We start from the raw sequence: 20,344 nt of genomic DNA, 5'->3' as shown, positions 1-20,344 counted from the left end.
TTTGTGTGTGTGATTGTTGTTGTTGCAGTACTGGGAATGGAGCCCAGGGGCATTCTATCTCCAAGCTACACCCCAGCCCTATGTTTTATTCTTTATTTCGAAACAGGGTCTCACTGAGTTGCAAAGGGCCTCACTAAGCAGAGGCTGTCCGCGAATGATTCCTCCTGTCTCAGCCTCCCAAATGCTTAGATTACAAATATGCACCACCACTACCCGTTTGTTTTCTTGAGAAGGATTCCAAATTGGATGGCCAAAGAGAAATCTGAGGTTATTCTCCTGGTCCTGCTGTCCGCCTTGTTCCACCCACCAGCAGGGGTTTCAGGGTGCAAAATGCAACCTGTAGCAGTGTCCCTCGGGCACTCCTCCACTGGCCCTCCTGAGGCTGAGGTCCTGGGCTGTGTGTTCACTGCTGGGAACTGGACGACTGGCCCTGGAGAGCCCTGCAGTGGGTGTGGCCGCCATTTGCATTAGGAAGATGCTATCTGCATCAGGAATTGCCTTTGAACACATTCTGTTGTAGAACTCAGCTGCACTGAGGAGTTACTAGTCTAGTTTAAGCCTTAAAATTGCTCTTAACTGCATTTGGTGCCAACATTTTTCTAGAGCTGTAGCAAAACAAGAAACCTGTCCTAATCACAATGCAATTTTGATAGGAACCTTTTGTTATTTTTACAAGGCAGAATTAGCTATAACACTTGAATTAAACTCAGTAAACATGTACTAAGAGCCTTTGCCTGTTGTGTGTGTGCGTGTGCTCTTCAGTGGTCCATTCTGATAACAAAATGCCTGGACATTCATCCCCCCAGTTTTTCATTGGTGAAGGAGTTCTGCCTTACCACTACCAACCCCCTCCTTTCTCAAAGCCTTGTGCAGGCCAGGTGTGCTCCTGCGTGTCTGGAATCCTCACTACTTGAGAAGCTGAAGCAAGAAGATTGCAAATTCATGGCCAGTCATCCTGTCTCAAAATTCAAGATGGGGCCGGGCATGGTGGCGCACGCTTATAATCCCCACGCTTGGGAAGCTGAGATGGAGGATCGCACGGGTTCAAAGCCAGCCTCAGCTACTTAGGCTCTCAGCAAATTAGTGAGACCCTGTTTCCAAATAAAATATAAAATAGGTCTGCAAGTATAGCCCAAAGGTAGAAAGCCCCTGGTTTTCACCCCCAGTACCACCAAAAAAAAAAAAAAAATTGAAGATGGGGAGAGAGGGGACTGAGGTAGTAGCTCAGTGGCACATCCGCATCATTCTGCCTGCCCCATCAGGACTTCAGGTGAACACCAAGGCTTCAGGAAGAAGAGGGGACAGGCCCTTCACAAAGAAAGCTAATGTGGGTTACCTGAAACATCATCTTGTCCATACACTAAGTGTAGAGTTAGCACCAAGTACTGAGGCACTGACGGTGCTAAGTTAACCTATTAGCAACTGCTCAAGTTCCAGGCAAGTGCTGAACTCCAAGTCTGAGCACTTCTTCCTGGGGCAGGCAGCAGGCCCCATCCCCCCACCCCTTGCCCAGCTCAGGTACACCGTCTTGACATCACACCTCGTGAGTCAGACCGTGCCGGCATGCGCAGGACCTCTGCGTTAGCTGCTGTGTTCCTCCTTTCTGAACTTAATTTACTCCTTAGCATTCCTAGATATTAGTGAAATATGCGTTTTATGTGACCACAAAGTTACTTGAAATTTAGTTCATGAAGAAATGAAAGACATCAGAGCTGCAACAGGAGGGTCACAAGTTCAAAGCCAGCCTCCGGCAATTTAGACTCAGCAACCCAGTGAGGCCGTGTTTCCAAAAAATAAATCAAGCTGGGCTTGGTGGTGCACACTTGTAATCCCAGTACTTGGAAGTCTGAGACAGGAGGATCATAGTTCACAGACAGCCTTGGCTACTTAGGCCCTGTTTTAAAAGGGCTAGGGATGTAGCTCAGAGGTAGAATGCCCCTGGGTTCAATCCCCAGAACCACAATAAATAAGTGAATAAATAAATAGGGCTTGAGGAAGAATGCCTCTACGTTCAATCTCCAGTACCAAAACATAAAGGAGAAAATTAAAATAGAACTTTAGAGACAAATGTGCCCATCTTACATTTTAGAGTCTTTCAGCAAGAAAAGGTATGCCAGCCCTGAAAAGAAGTTCTATTTCAGTTAGCTTCAACTTTCTTTTTTCTTTCTTTTTTTTTTTTTTTTTTTTTTATTCTTTATTTTGAAACCAGATCTTACTGAGTTGCAAGGGACCTCACTAAGTAGCTGAGGCTGGCGGTGAACTGCCATCCTTCAGTCTCAGCCGCCCGAATGCTGGCGTTGCAAGCACGTGCCACCACGCCTGGGTTAGTTAGCTTCAACTTTGAGAATTATTTTATTTATTTATTTTATTTATTTATTTATTTATTTATTTATTTATTTTGTGGTACTGGGGTTCCTGGAAGCCCTTCTACCTCAGGGCTACACTCCCAGACCTATTTTTATATTTTCATTTTGGAAACAGGGTCTCCTAAGCCAGCGCGCGCGGCTGGCTTCGAACCTGCGTGATCCTCCTGTCTCCGCCTCCCAAGCACGGGGATGACAAGCGTGCGCCACCACGCCTGGCGAGAATTATTTTATATTTAGTGAGCAACAAGAATTATTCAAAATGGCCGGGCGTGGTGGCGCACGCTTGTCATCCCCATGCTTGGGAAGCGGAGACAGGAGGATCACGCTAGTTCAAAGCCAGCCTCACTGGCTTAAGAGACCCTGTTTCCAGATAAAAATATAAAATAGGCGTGGGAGTATAGCCCGGAGGGAGAAGGGCTTCCAGGAACCCCAGTACCACCAAAAAAATAATAATAATTCAAAATGTTATCTGTCAACATTTTATTTTGAAGCTGAGTGTGATGACTAAACACAAGGAGGATCACGGTTCGATATATATATGTGTGTATATATATACATGTATATACACATATACGTGTATATATACATGTATACACATATGTATATATACACATGTATACATACGTATATATATACATACATATATATATATATATATATATATATTTTTTTTTTTTTTAGCGGTACTGGGGGTGGAACCCAGGGGCTTTTCTACCTCTGGGATATACTCCCAGACCTATTTTATACATTATTTGGGAACAGCGTCTCACTAAGTTGCTGAGAGCCTCACTGAGTAGCTGAGGCTGGCTTCGAACCTGTGCGATCCTCCTGTCTCAGCCTCACAAGTGCGGGGATTACAAGCGTGCGCCACCATGCCCGGCATTTGGGAGGCTGAGACAGGCAGATTGTGTTTTATGGACAGCCTCAGCTACTTAGTGAGGCCCTGTTACAAATAGTTAAAAAGCCGGGCGTGGTGGCACACGCTTGTAATCCCTGCGCTTGGGAGGCTGAGACAGGAGGATTGTGCAGGTTCGAAGCCAGCCTCAGCTATGTAGTGAGGATCTCAGCAACTTAGCAAGACCCTGTTTCCAAATAAAAATATTAAAAAAAAAAGGTCTGGGAGTGTAGCCCGAAGGCCTCTGGGTTCCATCTCCAGTACCACCACAAATAAAGAGTTAAAAGTAGGGCTGGGGATATAGGGGTATAGCTCGGAGGTAGAATGTTCCTGGGTTCCATCCTCAGTACAAAAAAAAATTTTTTTAAGCCAGACATGGTTGTGCACACTTGTAATCCCAGTACTTGGGAGACTGAGACAGGAGGATCTGGGTTCAAGGCCAGCCTCAGCTACTTAGTAATGCTCTCCACAAGTTAGTGAGACCCTGTTTTAAAAATAAAGAATAAAATAGGGCTGGGGGCGTGTACCTTAGAGGTAGACTTCCCTGGGGTCAACCCATGTGCCACCAAAAATAACAATTTTCATTTTGTAGTTGGGTATGATAGAGCATGCCTGTATTCTCAGTACTTGGGAGGTGAGGCTGAGACAGGAGAATCACAGGTTTGAGGACAGCCTCAGCAAGTAATACTCTTAGCAACCTAGTGAGACCCTGTTTCAAAAGTATAAAAATAGGGCCGGGCGTGGTGGCCACACTTGTAATCCCAGCATTGGGGAGGCTGAGACCAGAGGATCAGGGTTCGCGGACAGCCTCAGCTACTTAGCGAGGCCCTCTGCAACTCAGTGAGACCCGGTTTCAAAATAAAGACTAAAAAATAGGGCAGGGGGTGTAGCTTGGAGGTTGAATACCCCTGGGTTTCACCCCCAGACCAGAAAAAAAAAGTATAAAAGTAGGCTGAGGGTTAGCTCAAAGGTAAAATGCCCTTGAGTTCAATCCCCAAAACAAAACAAAAAAATATTTATTTTCTTTTTGTGTGTGTGTAGTAACGTGGATTGAACCCAGGGGCTTTTCTACCCCCGGGCTATACTCCCAGACCTATTTTATATTTTATTTGGAAACAGAGCCTCACTAGTTGCTGAGAGCCTCACTAAGTAGCTGAGACTGGATTCTAACCTCCTCAATCCTCCTGTCTCAGCCTCCCAAGCGCTGGGATTACAAGTGTGTACCACAGTGCCCGGCTCCATATACAACTTTAGGAATTCACACAGGTCTCACGTCTGGAAAAGGCCCAAAGTAGAGCTTAAAACATTCCCCAGAACACAAGTTTGCTTTGTAATCTATTCAGTGGGAAGAATTACACATTTCATCTGTTGGTCCTGTCTCAATTTTGACAAAATAGTAGGAGCCGGGCATGGTGTCGCACTCCTGTAATCCAGAACTTGGGAGTGAGCCAAGAGGATTCAAGGCTAGCCACGGTAACTTAGCAAGACCGTTTCTAAATAAAAAGGGCTGCGTGTGTATATTTAGGAGGTAGACTGCCCCTGGGTTCACTCCTCAGTATAAAACAAAACAAAAACATTCCTTGCAAGTTCTATTTCCTGGATGGAGATTCTGGCTTTCCTAATAGGTTGATCCTGTGCAGGCTGAGCTCTGGGTAGGCTTGGAAACGTACACCAAGAGTAATTCATTTGCTGGGGATGGTGGCTCACCCCTGTAATCCTAGTACTTGTGAAGCCGAGACAGGTTCGAGACCAGCCTCAAAAATTTAGCACCTGTTTCAAAATGAAAATCGGGATAGGGTGTAGCCTGGGGGTAGAATGTCTCTGGGTTCCATTTCCATTACAAAATAAAGAAAAACGTCACTTTGCTAGGGTAGAACCCAGACGACGTGGAACTGACACTCCGGACCACGCATCTTTGTGATGGGTGAACACCGCCCGGGCGCTCCCCTTGGGGCTCCGGGACAGCTGCCCGGGCGGCTCTCGGGCCGCCGCAGCCGCGCCGGGTCCCGGGCCTCCCTCCGGCCCAGCCGCCTCCGAGGCGCGCGGGCGGCGCAGTCCTCGCGCGGGGCAGCGACGCGGCCGGAAGCGCCCGCCCCGCGTGACGTCACGACGCGGCCCGCCCCGGGCGGTGGGCGGGACTTCCGGCGGGCGAGTGACGGGCGCGGCCTGGGCAGCGGCGGCGGCGGCGGCGGCGGCGGCGGCCTGAGGTGACAGCGGGCCCGAGGCGACGCCGCGGCCTGCCGACCCGGCAGCGGAGCGCGCCGCGCTGGCGGCGGCCGTGGCCGCGATGATGGAGATCCAGATGGACGAGGGCGGCGGCGTGGTGGTGTACCAGGACGACTACTGCTCGGGCTCCGTGATGTCCGAGCGCGTGTCGGGCCTGGCGGGCTCCATCTACCGCGAGTTCGAGCGCCTCATCCACTGCTACGACGAGGAGGTGGTCAAGGAGCTCATGCCGCTGGTGGTGAACGTGCTGGAGAACCTGGACTCGGTGCTGAGCGAGAACCAGGAGCACGAGGTGGAGCTGGAGCTGCTGCGCGAGGACAACGAGCAGCTGCTCACGCAGTACGAGCGCGAGAAGGCGCTGCGCAAGCAGGCGGAGGAGGTGCGTGCGCGCCGCCCGCCGCGCCCCGGCCCGGCGCCCTTGGCGGGCCGCAGGGACGCGCGGCGTCTTTGTGATGGGCATGCGTTCCGGAATGAGGTTCCGTTCCTTCTCGGTGAAGTTGGCCTCGCACCGTCTTAGGGACTAAAAAAACGTTTCGCTGTTCTGGCCTTTTCTTAAACCTGGGCGATTTGTGCCCCCTGGCTAGAAGCGTGTTAATCTGGAGTCGGTCTTGCGGTGCGCTTTCTCTTGGCTGCTGCTTGTTGATTGGGATGCTCAGGCCTTGCCAAACTGGCCTCAGGTCCTCAACAAAAAGAGGGTTCCAGAGCCCCTAGGATTTGAGAGACCCGAGACGTTTGGCAGAAAACTGGCCCAGAGATGTGGAGAGGCTGGACCAAGGTCACATGCACCAGGCCAAGATTCAGAGTGGACCCTGACGCCTGACCTAGGCTCTTCCTTCCAGGTCACCCTGCAGCAGGGCATCAGAGGGCTGCTCCCCAGAAGCCTGGAGTGCTGGGGCTCCCCTGGTCCAGCCTTGAAGCTGTGACTGCCTCCCTTACGCAGGACACCACCCGCCACTGCTTTGACCGCTTTCTGGGGCCTTTTGTTGCTTGACAGAGGTTTCCAGTGGGGATTTTTTTCTTTTCCTTTATCCTGTACCTATGTGGTCAAGTAGTAGTTGAGAATCCAAAAGGAGAAAGTCAAGATGGACAGCTTTAAGGCTGAGTTGTAACCTTGTAGCCTAAAGCAGGTGACATGGTGCTGCCTAGATCAGACACCCTGCTCTGCAGCAGAGTGACTGCCTCTGGCCAGATGCCTTTGCCCTCCTACTTAGACTCTAGCGGGACCCAGAGCAGTGGGTGTGCGCGTGGTTTACAGAGATTGCTGCAATGCCGAGACCCACCAATTCCCCATCTATTTATTTATTTTTATTATTATTATTATTATTTTTTTGGTGGTACTGGGGTTCCTGGAAGCCCTTCTACCTCTGGGCTACACTCCCAGACCTATTTTATATTTTTATTTGGAAACAGGGTCTCCTAAGCCAGCGCGCGCGGCTGGCTTCGAACCTGCGCGATCCTCCTGTCTCTGCCTCCCAAGCGCGGGGATTACAAGCGTGCGCCACCACGCCCTGCTTCCCCATCTATTTAAACAAGCTGTAGAGAGAGCTGCATTGAGCAGAGCGGAAAGCAAACACCCTAGGTTGGCCCATTGGAGGCCGTGGTTAAATGGGAATAGTATGTCCTTGGAAAGACACAGGTGTTCTTGCAATTAAAGAAAAGGCTGAGTATGGTGGTGCACGCTTGTAATCCCAGTACTTGGGACGCTGAGACAGGAAGATCACCGGTTCACCGCCAGCCTCAGCTACTTAGTGAGGCCGTTTCAAAATAACGAATTAAAGCTGGGCGTGGTGGCGCACGCTTGTAATCCCAGCATTCGGGATGCTGGAACTGAAGGATCGCGGCTCGTGGACAGCCTCAGTTACTTAGGCCCTCTGCAACTTTGTGAGACCCTGTTTCAAAATAAAGAATAAAAATAGGGCAGGGGATGTGGCTCGGGGGTCAAATGCCCCTGGGCTCCATCCCCAGACCCCCCCCCCCAAAAAAAAAATAGGAACCAGGCGTGGTGGTGCATGGTAGTAATCCCATTCCTTGGGAGGCTGAGACAAGAGGATCACAGATATTGCGGATTCTCGAACAGTCTCAGCTACTTAGGCCCTCCACAACTTAGCGAGACCTTGTTTCAAAATAAAACAAAAAATAGGGCTGAGGGTGTAGCTAGGAGGTAGAATGCCCCTGGGTTTTATCCCCAGTACCACACACACACACATACACACACACACACTAAAAGAATAAAAAATAGGGCTTGAGAACCCAGAGTAGAGCTCAGAGGTAGAGTGCTCCTGGGTTCAATCTTCAATACCACACAAAAAGAGGTGAAATACTATAGATATCAGACATTCTATTTATTTTTTTATTTTTTTAGGTACTGGGGTTGGAAACCAGGGGCATTCTACCTCCAAGTGACATTCCAGCCCTATTTTTTATTATTTATTTTGAAACTGGGTCTCACTGAGTTGCAAAGGGTCTCACTAAGTAACAGGCTGGCTTCAAACCTGCACAATCCTCCCGTCTCAGCCTCCCAAATACTGGGATTACAAGCATGCGCCACCACACCCGGCTTTTTTATTCTTTATTCTTATTCTTATTCTTATTTTGTGTGTGTGGTACTGGGGGTGGAACCCAGAGACACTTCTACCTCTGGGCTATACTCCCAGACCTATTTTATATTTTATTTGGAAACAGGGTCTCACTAAGTTGCTGAGAGCCTCACTAAGTAGCTGAGGCTGGCTTCGAACCTCAGTATCCCAAGCACTGGGATTAAAAGCATGCGCCACCACGCCCAGCTTTTATTCTTTATTTTTGAAACAGGGTCTCACTGAGTTGCAAAGAACTTAAGTAGCTGAGGCTGTCCGCGAACCGCGATCCTCCAATTTCAGCCTCCCAAATGCTGGCCCCATCCCGCACTGGGATTACAAGTGTGTACCACCATGCCTGGCTATTCTATCTCCTTTATGAAATCAAGTATTCACTTTAGGCCTGTGGAAAAGATCTCTGTGTACAGTGGGCCAGCTTCTTATTCTACGCCAGGACTAGTGATTACAGATGTGTGTGATAGCCCAGGAGCTGGACCTCATGGGCTGCAGGCCTGTTGTGGTGCAGAGGAGCTGGAGTGAGCTGTCAGCAGATGCTTTCCCAGCCACTCTGCTCATTAGGCTTAGTCAGAGATGGGTAACCTGAGCCGACTGCAGCCTGTAAGCAGACAGAATCTGCAGGGTTTTTTTTTATTGTTGTTGTTTAGTTTTGTGTGTGTGGTACTAGGGATCAAACCAAGGGATATTCCACCTCTTAGCTACATCCTAGCCCTTTTTTGTTTGTTTGTTTGTTTGTTTATTTTTGTGGTACTGGGAATAGAACCCAGGGGCATTATGCCTCTGAGCTACACCCCAACCCTAGTTTTTAGTCTGTTTTTAATTTAAAATTTTTTTTTTTTTTTTTTTTTTTGTGGTACTGGGGTTCCTGGAAACCCTTCTACTTCCAGGCTACACTCCCAGACCTATTTTTATACTTTATTTGGAAACAGGGTCTCTTAAGCCAGCGTGGCTGGCTTCGAACCTGGGCGATCCTCCTGTCTCCGCCTCCCAAGCACGGGGATTACAAGTGTGTGCCACCACGCCCGGCTTTTTAAAATTTTTGAAACAGGGTCTTACTGAGTTTCGAAGGGCCTCACTAAGTAGCTGAGGCTGACTGCGAACCGTCACCCTTTGGTCTCAGCCTCCCAAATGCTGGGATTACAAGCATGTGCCACCACGTCTGGCCCCAGCCCTATTTTAGGTTGAAACAGGTTCTCACTAAGTTGCTGAGGGCCTCACTAAGTTGCTGATGCTTGCCTCGAACCTGTGATCTTCCTGACTCAGCCTCCCAAGTACTATGATTATAGGCATATGCCTCATGCCCAGCTGCAGGATTATTTTATTTTATTTTGTTTTGTTTTTAAGCCTTAAGTGAGCATACATCCCTGACCTCTACTTCTTGACCTGTAATAACTACAGCAATAGATTTCGGCTGTGTTCAATTTTTTTTTTTTTTTTTTTTTTTTTTTTGCCACTCTGGGGATGGAAGCCAGGGGCATTCAACCTCCATGCTACACGCCCTGTCCTGTTTTTTATTCTTTATTTTAAAACAGGGTCTCACTAAGTTGCGGAGGGCCTCACTCTGCAGAGGTAGAGACCATGATCCTCCAGTCTCAGCCTCCCAAATGCTGGGATTACAAGCATGCGCCACCATGCCTGGCTTTGCTGTGTTCTGAGTGGCTGGTTCTCTGTGACTGGGGTTCAGGGAGGGAGGCCCAAGCCATGGATTCTGTCAATAGCAGCTTGGGCACCAACCCTGCCCTCAGGAGCCACACACTCTGCCCAGCATCACCCCCTCTCTAGCCTGCAAAATGAATGGGACACCAGACATGGCAAACCAGTTCCATCTCAGGGGCTCAGTGTTACTGTTGGTGGCCTGGAGAATTGCAGGAAGGTGTCTTGAACAGAGTCAAGGTAGAACCCTTGGTGGAATCTTGGGGTGACTTTGAACAGCAAGCCCTGCGCATCACTGAAGTTTCAGATTCTTCAGGGTTTGATCGAGTATTTTTAAATCCCTTGTTTCTTTCCCACTAGAAGAGAAGAGGGTCGGAAGGGGGCAGCTGGCTGTGTGCTGGGGTGTACCGGATCTGGCCCGAGCTTGAACTGAGGGTCGAGTGGAGTGGCCATGTGTACTGTGCTTGCTCGGGGAGCAGAGATCTTTTCCTTGCAGTAATCACGTGGCTTATGAAAGGAAAATGATGTTTGAGAGACACGTATTAGTAGTCATTATTTGCTTTAAACTCTTTAATCCTGAGGAGCCTGCTAGTCACCTCCCTCAGGTCATCTTAGTAACTAAGGTGAGGACTCTGTCCACAAGAAGCGTGTGTGGATGTTTTCTGATGAATGTGTTTTGTGCTGAGTGAAGAAAGCGTCCAAACGGAGGAGGGTTTCATCCAAGACTTGTTTTTTCTAGTTAGACAAAAGGAATCTATTTTATAGAACACTCAGGTAGGATTAAAGTAGGAGGGGAAGGCAAGCACTGTAATGTTTCTCTGTGAGATGCTCTTTCATAAACGAATTAATATATTGAATCACAAGTTTTTACACTTGCCTGATGCAGAGGTGTACCTTGGACTTCCAGTACTTGGGAGGCTGACAGGAGGATCACAGGTTCAAGGCCAGCTGCAACAACTCAGCAATACCTGGTTGAGAAATAAAAGGGCTGGGGTTGTAGCTCAGAGTTAGAGCACCCCTGGGTTCAGTCCCCAGTTTAACCTCCCATCCCAAATTTCTTGCTCTTGTTTCCTGTGTTACGAATAGTAAATTCACCACTACTTGAACAGAGCATGCAATTTTTTCTACCATGTTGTAATATTAAGGGCACTTCCCCCCTGCTGTTCAAGGGTAGAATCTCGGGCCTCATGCATGCTAGGCAAGCACTCTATCACACAGAAGAGAAGTTTTTAACATTCTTGTTCTAGATGAAGCTGTTGAGATGTAGTTGCCAGCAGTCTTTCCTCGTTGCTTCCAAAGGTTGGTCCAAGGTGGTAGTACCAAAGTCACCAGGAGTAAAACAGTTGTTTTAGATTCTTTTCTCATGCTACTAGGAATTGGATCCAGGACCTCATACATGATAGGCTTTGCCCCTGAGCTATCTCCCCTGCCCCAAACAGAATCACTCTAAAAGATGGAAACAGATGCAGAAGCCATGAGCAAAAAGAGGTTCTCCCCAGCCAGAAAGAACATGGGTGTCAGGGAGCCAGCTGTGGTCTGGAGATGCCTGGCCAGGAGCCTGCCTCTTTGTGACATCTCCCTGTGGTAGGAATCCTGTGGGCCATTGTGGCAGCAGGTAGACAGTGGGGACTGACTGGTGGAAGTCAGTGCCTCCCAAATCAAGATCTGTAAGTTAAATATAACCTGCTTTTTAAAAACTTGGGCCAGGTGTGGCGGCACATGCTTGTAATCCCAGCATTCAGGAGGCAGAGACCGGAGGATTGCAGTTCACAGACAGCCTCAGCTATTTAGCGAGGCCCTTCACAACTCAGCGAAACCCTGTTTCAAAATTAAAAATACTAAAAAATAGGACCGGGGGTGTAGATCAGAGGTATAATTCCCCTCGATTCTATCCCTGGTACCGCAAAAAAAAAAAAAAAAAAAGAATTTTTAAGCTGGGTGTGGTGGTGCATGTTTGTAATCCCAGTACTTGGGAGGCTGAGATAGGAGAATCCGGTTTGAGGCCAGCCTCAGCTACTTAGTGCAGCCCTTCGCAACTTAATGAGACTCTGTTTCAAAATAAAGAATAAAAAATTGGGCTGGGGGTGTAGCTCAGAGGTAGAATGCCCCTGTCTTTAATCCCCAGCACCACAAAATAAAATAAAACCTATTTTGAAATAAGATAAAGGTTGCAAAAGTAACGTGCCTCACCCAATTCCTAGTGTAATCGTTTGTCTACGCTGCTCTTCTCTCACTCACTTTACTAAGCCTCAATCTTCTGCATGGCCCTGTAGTCTTTAGTGTCATCTTGACATGTGGCAGCTCAGGTCAGTCACTTTTTGCAGTACTCTGGGCTGACTTTCATGTGACCTGGTGACCAGACTCATCTTCTACAGGAATACCCAGAGCCACTAAGTCTGCGACCTCTTGAATGTATGCATGGTGGGTGGGCAGGAGGGCCAGAAGATGTAGGATGGCTCCCTTTCTTCAGGTTCCTGCATACTGTTAGGGTGACCAAGCCTGGTCCTCCCCCTCCTCCCCCATGTGTGTTTCCCCATTGCCTAGACCCCTGCAGGGTTTTACCCAGCCCGTCCCTGTCCCATCCCCGCCAGAGTTCCTAGCATCTGACAATGTCCTGGAGGGAGAATGATCCCCCCATTCACTTGCTCTACCTCTCACCCTGGCTTCCCCAAGTTGAATTAGAAGGGAGGCTGGATCCTCCAGTTAATGCAGTGCCTGGGCTGTTCTCTTCTCCCTCACTGCACAGCTGAGGAGATGCTGGCCCTGTGTGGATGGATGAGAAGGGGAGCTGGCTTCATGCCTCTGTGCACATCTCTCCACACTCATGCCTCTATTTCTGAAGGTCTAGGATGGTCCTGGGCAAAACAGCCCTTGTGTCCATCTGTGATGATGGGCACACTCTATTTGTGTGGTTTGATTCAGTAGCCATGGCACAAAGGACCCTTGAGCACTTCCGATGTAACTGATGGAACGGAGTTTTTATTATTTTTTCCTTTTTAATTTTATTTATGTGTGTGTGTGTGTGTGTGTGTGTGCGCGCGCGCACGCGCACATGCATCTTTTACTAGAGATTGGACCAAGGTACAGTCTATCTCCAAGCTACATCCCCAACCCATTTTATTTTTGAGACAGGGTCACACTGGGTTGCTGAGAATCTCAGTACATTGCTGAGGCTATTCTTGAACCTGCCCGCCTCCTGGTGTGTTTTGATACCGAGGGGCTGGTTCTCTGGGGTCCAGGAAGGGCAAGGCCTAAGCCATGGATTCTGTAGACACCAGCTTGGGTGCCAACCCTGTCAGGGGCTGCACACCTGTCTCAGCCTCCCAACTACTGGGATTATAGGCGTATATCACCATGCCCAGCCCCTTTTTTCTTTTTTTCTTTGCTGGTGCTGGGACTGGACTCCAAGGCCTCAAACGCACTAGGCAGGAGCTTTGCCACTGAGCCACAGCCAGCCTCAGGTTTTCCTTGTATCTTGTGGCCAGGGCGGCCACACCAGACAGTGCAGCTGTGAATGTTCTGGCTGAGTCGCTCTCACAGGAGGGCTGCTAGTGAATGTTTCCAAGTTAGCTTCAGGCAGGAAAGGAAGGTGCCTAGAAGGTGATTTGGAATTTTTCAGTGAATGTGTTCCAGAAAGAAAGAACATTGCAAAGCAGTGGGTTTATGATACAGGAGATGAGGTAGAGGAAAATGTTGTGGGACTGAGTTGGGGCAGGGAGTGCCAGCTGTCTAGGAAACAACAGGAGATGATGAAATTCTCCAGGGCTGAGAAGAGGTCTGCTGAGAAATCCCTGGAACCTACAAGTTGTCTGTGCTGGTGGCTTCAGGATTGCATCTTTTACCTTGGGCTTCATTTTTTTCTATTCTTTTTAGGGGGAGGGATTAATAATTTTACTGAAATATCATTGATATACCCTGAAATGCACATGCTCAGTGTACTTTTTTTTTTTTTTTTTTTTTGCAGTACTGGGGATGGAACCCAGGGACATTCTACCTCTGAGCTATGCCTCCATTTTATACTTTATTTTGAAACAGGGTCTCACTGAGTAGCTGAAGTTGGCTTAGAACCTGTGCAAACCACCTGTCTCAGCCTCCCAAGCACTGGGATTACAAGTGTGCGCCACACACCTGGCCTTTTATTCTTTATTTTGAAACAGGGTCTCACTGAGTTGCAAAGGGCCTAAGTAGCCGAGGCTGTTCTCAAATCGTGATCTTCCTGTCTCAGCCTCCCAAATGCTGGGATTACAAGCGTGCACCACCATGCCCGGCTTGTCTCAGTGTACAGTTTGATGAACTCTCTGCCCACCTTGGGTACCTAGGATTAAACACAGGGCTACTCTTCCACTGAGGAGTTCCACATACTGGCCTGTTTTCCTTTCCTTTGCTTTTCCTATCCCAAAAGACCTCACTAAGTTGCTGAGGCTGGCCACAAACCTGTGATCCTCCTGTCACAACCTCCCAAGCACTGATATTACAGTGCACACCCAGTTATGTTTTTCGTTTTGTATTTTTTTTGGGGGGGTTGCAGGTACTGAGGATTGAACCTAGGGGCATTCTATCTCAGAGATACACCCCCAGCTCCATTTTTATTCTTTATTTTGAAGCAAGGTCTCAATAAATTGTGGAGTTTTCTTTTGAGACAGTGTCTCAAGTTGCCTACAAGGCCTCAAATTTATAATCCACCTGTCTCCACCCCATAATTTCCCAGTATTCGGGTGCACTACTGTGCCAGCGTAATTTGATGCATTTTGGCATTTGTCTTAACCCATGAGCGGTCCCCACAGTGAGTGAGTGACGGTGCCCACTGCCCTGGAGCTCCTTTTTGCAGTCTTGTTCTTCCCTGCCTCACTCATCCCCAGGAGACCACTGATCTGCTTTCTGCCCTGTGGATTAATTTGCACTTTATAGACGGCGTATAAATGGAATTGTTCAACATAGACCCTTTTTAGTCTGGCTTATTTCACCTGGCATCATGGCTTCGAGACTCCCCCAGTTTGTCGCATGTCACCCTTATCTGCTGAGCAGCATTCTGGTTTGTGGGGATTTGTCTGCCTACCTACCGATGGAGCCGGGGCTTGGCCTTTACATGGTCTGACACATTTACCAATTGCTCGTTTGTAGGATCTTGAAACAGGCGTTGCACAGAGGCAGGCATATACATGCCAGCAGCTACTCCATGAGCATGTGCAGGACTGCCACAGGAAGCCAACAGGCCAGAGTTGTTTCTGAATTCTGGGTTCAGAAACAACTGGGATTCTGGGTGTGGTGGCATATGCTTGTAATCCCCGCGCTTAGGAGGCGGAGACAGAAGGATCCCGCAGGTTCGCAGCCAGCCTCCACTGGCTTAAGAGACCCTGTTTCAAAAAAAAAAAAAAAAAAAAAAACCGGGCATGGTGGTGGCGCACGATTGTAATCCCAGCATTCGGGAGGCTGAAACCAGAGAATCACGGTTCGCAGACAGCCTCAGCTACTTAGTGAGGTCCTTTGCAACTCAGTGAGACCCTATTTCAAAATAAGGAATAAAAAATTGGGCAGGGGGTGTAGCTCGGAGGTAGAATGCCTCTGGGTTTCATCCCTAAACCCGCAAAAAAAAAAAAAAAAAGAAAAAGAAAAGAAATTACACACACACACACACACACACACACACACACACACACACTGTTACGGTTTGAAATGGTAGGGTTCTTTTTCTTTTTTCTTATTCAACTAAGGTTGGTTGAATAGAAAAATTAACGGGCAGCTCAGTGCAGCTTTAACAAATCTTCATTACAAAATTAGTAGGAAATACAGAAGAGAAAAAAGCAGCATGCTGACCTGCATGCTGGGGAGCCCGAAAATGCAACTCCGGCCCCTTTTGGGGACCTCAACCCTTAAATAGATGTTGTATTGGTATCTTCCTCATCAGTGTTACCGAGGCGATGGGCTGGTTACTTATTCCTTAGCCAGGTGGTGCCTTTGTCTCCGGACAGTGCATTTACTAAGTGCAGGGTCAAGAATCTACCAGGCCCCCGCTCTATTGTACTGGGCAGTATTGGTTGCTAGGAGGTAAACAGAGGCACCGGCTGCCTCTATTGTAGTTTTAGGGCTAATGGCTTCAGTTGACTCTTAAGGCTTTTACAATAGGTTAATGATTAGAATGAAGGGCAAAGACCGAGAGGAACTCTGCATTGTAATCGCTGCAGCCCCCTCCCTGCCTAAGTACTTACACAGCACCTAAGCTCTGACTAGATTTTACACTTTGGAAATTACCAAAGCAATTTTCCAATACCAGCACATTAATACATTTTGATGCCTCTTCCCAATACTGGTATGTATGTATGTATGTATGTATGTATGTATGTATGTATATAGTCTGGGAGTGTAGCCCGGAGGTAGAAGGCCCCTGGGTTCCGTCCCCAGTATCACCAAAAAAAAAAAAGAAAGAAAGAAACAACTGGGTTCAGAAAAGGACTGGGAGGCCGGGCATGGTGGCGCAGGCTTGTAATCCCAGCATTCAGGAGGCGGATACCAGAGAATCATGGTTTGAGGACAGCCTCAACTACTTAGTGAGGCCCTTCACAACTCAGTGAGACCTTGTTTTAAAATAAAGAATACAAAATAGGGCTGGGGAAATAGCTCGAAGGCACAATGCCTCTAGGTTCCATCCTCAGTACAGAAAAAAGAAAAAAGAAAAGAAAAAAGAAAGACTGGGTTGTCCTGAGAACACATTCTGGTCAGTGAGGGATGAATCTTGTCCTAAAGAAATGCAAGTTTTTAGGGACATGTGGATCCCGCACAGTCCTTAACAGTTATGTATATATGTTTGTTTGTTTGTTTTACGATACTGGGGATGGAGCCCAGGGGCATTGTACCTCCAAGCTACACCCCCAGTCCTAGTTTGTAGTCTTTTTATTTGTTTATTTTACTATTATTATTTTGTGTGGTGCTGGGGATGGAGTCCAGGGGCATTGTATTGTTTGTTTGTTTGTTTGTTTGTTTGTTTATTGGTGGTACTGGGGATGGAACCCTTCTACCTCCGGGCTACACTCCCAGACCTATTTTATATTTTTATTTGGAAACAGGGTCTCTTAAGCTGGTGTGGCTGGCTTCGAACCTGTGCGATCCTCCTGTCTCTGCCTCCCAAGCGGGGGGGGGGGGGGGGGGGGATTACAAGCTGCGCCACCACGCCCGGCTGGTATTTTTTTATTTTTTGAAATAGGGTCTCACTGAGTTGCAAAGGGCCTCACTAAATAGCTTAGCCTGTCCACAAACCGTGATCCTCTGGTCTCTGCCTCCCGAATGCTAAGATTACAAGAGTACGTCACCACACCCAGCTAGATGCTAGATGCATTCTTTACTGTTGTTTCTTAGTCCTAAACTGAACTTTGATTAAAATACTGACTGAGATGGTTGTGGTGGTACACACTTGTAATCCCAGCATTTAGGAGGCTGAGACAGGAGGATTGAGGTTCACAGACAGCCTCAGCCACTTAGTGAGGCCCTTTGCAACCCAGTGAGACCCTGTTTCAAAATAAAGAATAAAAATAAAGTAAAAAATCAAAAAATAAAAGCCGGGTGTAGTGATGTACGCTTATAATCCCAGTGTTTGGGAGGCTGAGACAGGAGGATCACACAGATTTCAAGCCAGCCTCAGCTACTTAGTGAGACCCTGTTTCCAAATAAAGTATAAAATAGGTCTGGGGGTTTAGCCTGGAGGTAGAAAAGCCCCTGGGTTCCACCCCAGTACCACAAAAAATAAAAGCATAAAAACATAAAGAATAAAAAATAGTGTTGGGGGTATAGCTCAGAGGTACAATGGGCCCTGGGTTCTATCCCCAGCACTGTTAAACTAAGAGAAAAGTGGGTTTTACCTTGTCTAGAGGCCTATAGCTGACAGAAATAATCATACTTCCTTGCAAACAGGACCAACTACATGAGTGTGGAGCCCTGTGTCCAAAAGTTACTAAAACTTAGCCAGGTGCAATGGCTCATGTCTGTAATTTCAGTAGCTAGGAGGCTGAGACAGGAGGATCACAGGGCTTGTCTGTGCTGAGGTTTGCCTCGAGAAGGGCATGGGCAGGGTGACAGATGTGGTCTGGAAGAAGGGAACCCCCACTCTAGACCTGCCTCTGTCCAGCTCATGGTCTCAGACCTCATGGCACCAGACCTTGGCCCTGCAGGTGAGAAAGGGGTCTTGTCACCTTTGGCCATCACATTCTCAGCACACCTGCTGTTCTTCTCTTTTTATGCATAGAAATTCATTGAGTTTGAAGATGCCTTGGAACAAGAAAAGAAAGAGCTCCAGATCCAAGTGGAACACTATGAGTTTCAGACACGCCAGCTGGAACTAAAGGCCAGAAACTATGCAGATCAGAGTAAGTGGCTGGGAAAAAAGAGAGATGACTTGAAATTGAATGTGCGTTTTGTTCTGAGACAGATCTGGCCAGGAGGGACTCAAGAGCCTTGGATAAAAGGAGATTAGAACTTAACAAGACCTTGTTTCAAAATACAGAGAAAATAGGGCTGGGGTGTAGCTCCAGCCAGAGTGGCCCTTGTTCAGTCCCCAGGACTGCGGGGTTGGGGGATAGAGGAAGCGCATGGCGCCCCCTGTCTTCCACTGTGATTCTCTCCACTCCGCTGCGTGTTTCACCCCTTCACACGACTGGGCATTTCTGTAATCAGCCTCAGATCTTGTGGAAACGAGGAAAACAGTGAAGCTTACCTAAATGTGCTGACCTGAAGTGACAACTCCGCGGTCCTGTCTCTACCCTAGACCAAGATTCAGAGGCCACTGTGTGGAGGCAAATGAGCTGAAAGCTGGCAGCCTTCCCCACTCAGTGGTACAAAGACAAAGGGTTGGACAGAGACGCAGAGGAAGGCGTCCAAGGCTGGTGACAGGCTGGCTGTGGTGGTGGGACATGGGGCCAGTTAGCCTGCCCGGCACTTGTGCTGCTTGGGCAGGCACATAGGGGGCCAAAAAGGGACTATCTCAGGTGTCACCAGGGGCCACTAGTTTAGCCTGGCTATCCGTGTGAAAAGGGACATAGTCATAACTTGGTCTTCCCAGCCTTCGACGTGTCCAAGTGGCACTGCTGTTTGTCTGTGACACTCTTCTGATGTTCTGTCACTTTTTTGTTTTGGGTTTTTGTTGTTTTGTTGTTTTTTTATTAGGGAGCACTCTACCTGTGAGCTATACCCCAGCTCTATTTTAGTTTTGAAACAGGGTCTTGCTGAGTTACTATATACTGGCCTTGAACCTCTGGTCCTCCTCTCTCGGCCTCCTAAGTACACAGTGTCCCACCATGCCCAAACTGTCACTTTTTAATACATCTAAGAGGTCACTCACTTTAAATTCTTGTCTCTTTCCACAGTTTCTCATCCACTTTCTTTGTGTGTGTGTGTGGTGTTGAGGATTAGACTCCAGACCTTGCACGTGTTCGGCATATGCTCTACTACCAAGCTACTCACTCCTTTTTTTATGTGTTTGTGATACTGGGTGTTGAACTCAAGGGTATTCTACCTCTGAACTACATCCCCAGCCCTTTTTATTTTTTATTTGAAACGGTCTCACTGAGTTGCTGAGGATGGTTTTGAACCTGCGACCCTATCTCAGCCTTCCTTCCAAGTACTGGGATCACAGGCATGTGCTCACTTTTCATCTGCGCTTGACACATGCTGTGAGTTTTGCCTGCATTGCAAAAACTCCTAGCAGACCTGACTAGAGGTCACTTTTGTGAGTCCCACTCATCTGGGACTTCTTTAGAGCAGAGTGGAGCACTCACATGCACCACCTAAAACAGCCCGTCAGTCTGCATTCTAGCGCTCCAGGTAGCCGTGACCCTTCTGAGCAGGAGGCACTGTGCCAGCCCACACCAGGTGCCTGAGTCGGATTTTGGCACAGGAGAAAGATACGGGCCTTGCAGGGCGGGCTGTGCGGCTGAGCCACCGACGTTGTGTGTTCTAGTCTCCCGGCTGGAGGAGCGGGAATCCGAGATGAAGAAAGAGTACAACGCCCTGCACCAGCGGCACACGGAGGTGAGCACATCGGCGCCACGCGGGCAAGAGCGGGGCGAGCAGCTGCCCTGGCCTTTGGTCGTCCTTTGTCTTCTGGAAGGCTGTCCTTGAGCCAGTGAGGTCCCTTCCCCTCAGCTTGTCTCTCTGCATCTGAGCATGGCACTGTCTGAATCCCAGCATAGGGCACGTAGGCAGCACTAACAAGAGGCCCCTCTCGACAGATGATTCAGACCTACGTGGAGCACATTGAGAGGTCCAAGATGCAGCAGGTTGGGGGCAGCAGCCAGACGGAGAGCAGCCTGCCAGGGCGGAGGTAGGTGGGCTCAGACGGGCAGGGGTCCCAGCGGGAGGGGGGAGCAGCAGAGGGTGACTGGGCAGAAATGTGTGTGGAGGTCTTGCAAATAGCCAGGCCTGTGCTTTCTGCTCAGTCTCAGGTCAGGCTCAGAGGCCCAGCAGAATTGCACATGGTCATCCTTACTCTTCACAGATTCCATATTCACAAATTTTCCTACTGACTAAAATATGTTTGAAACTTCAAAATCAATACTCATGGTTATTTTGAGGCCATTTGCAGACGTGGTAGGAAGGTGGACATAAATTAACATGCAAGCTCCTGACCC

The 20,344-nt window shown here is 48.4% G+C and overlaps 1 protein-coding gene across 6 annotated transcripts in view; it reads left to right on the top strand.

The window, feature by feature from the left end:
• Positions 1–5,548: 5,548 nt before the first annotated feature.
• The window catches only part of MAPK8IP3 (mitogen-activated protein kinase 8 interacting protein 3), a gene marked incomplete at both ends in the record, with an annotated part of 45,499 nt that continues 30,703 nt past the window's right edge, over positions 5,549–20,344 (top strand). For all 6 annotated transcript variants that reach the window (XM_080702696.1, XM_080702692.1, XM_080702695.1 and 3 more), the window contains 4 exons: positions 5,549–5,866; positions 17,965–18,085; positions 19,675–19,745; positions 19,946–20,037. In XM_080702696.1, the coding sequence (XP_080558822.1) occupies positions 5,549–5,866; positions 17,965–18,085; positions 19,675–19,745; positions 19,946–20,037 (602 nt within the window). The remainder of the gene's footprint in view (positions 5,867–17,964; positions 18,086–19,674; positions 19,746–19,945; positions 20,038–20,344) is intronic.

This window comes from Muscardinus avellanarius (assembly GCF_963383645.1).
Source record: "Muscardinus avellanarius genome assembly, chromosome: 10".
NCBI lineage: Eukaryota > Metazoa > Chordata > Mammalia > Rodentia > Gliridae > Muscardinus > Muscardinus avellanarius.
Note: the sequence above shows the minus strand (reverse complement) of the source record. Positions and strands in the feature narration are given on the sequence as shown.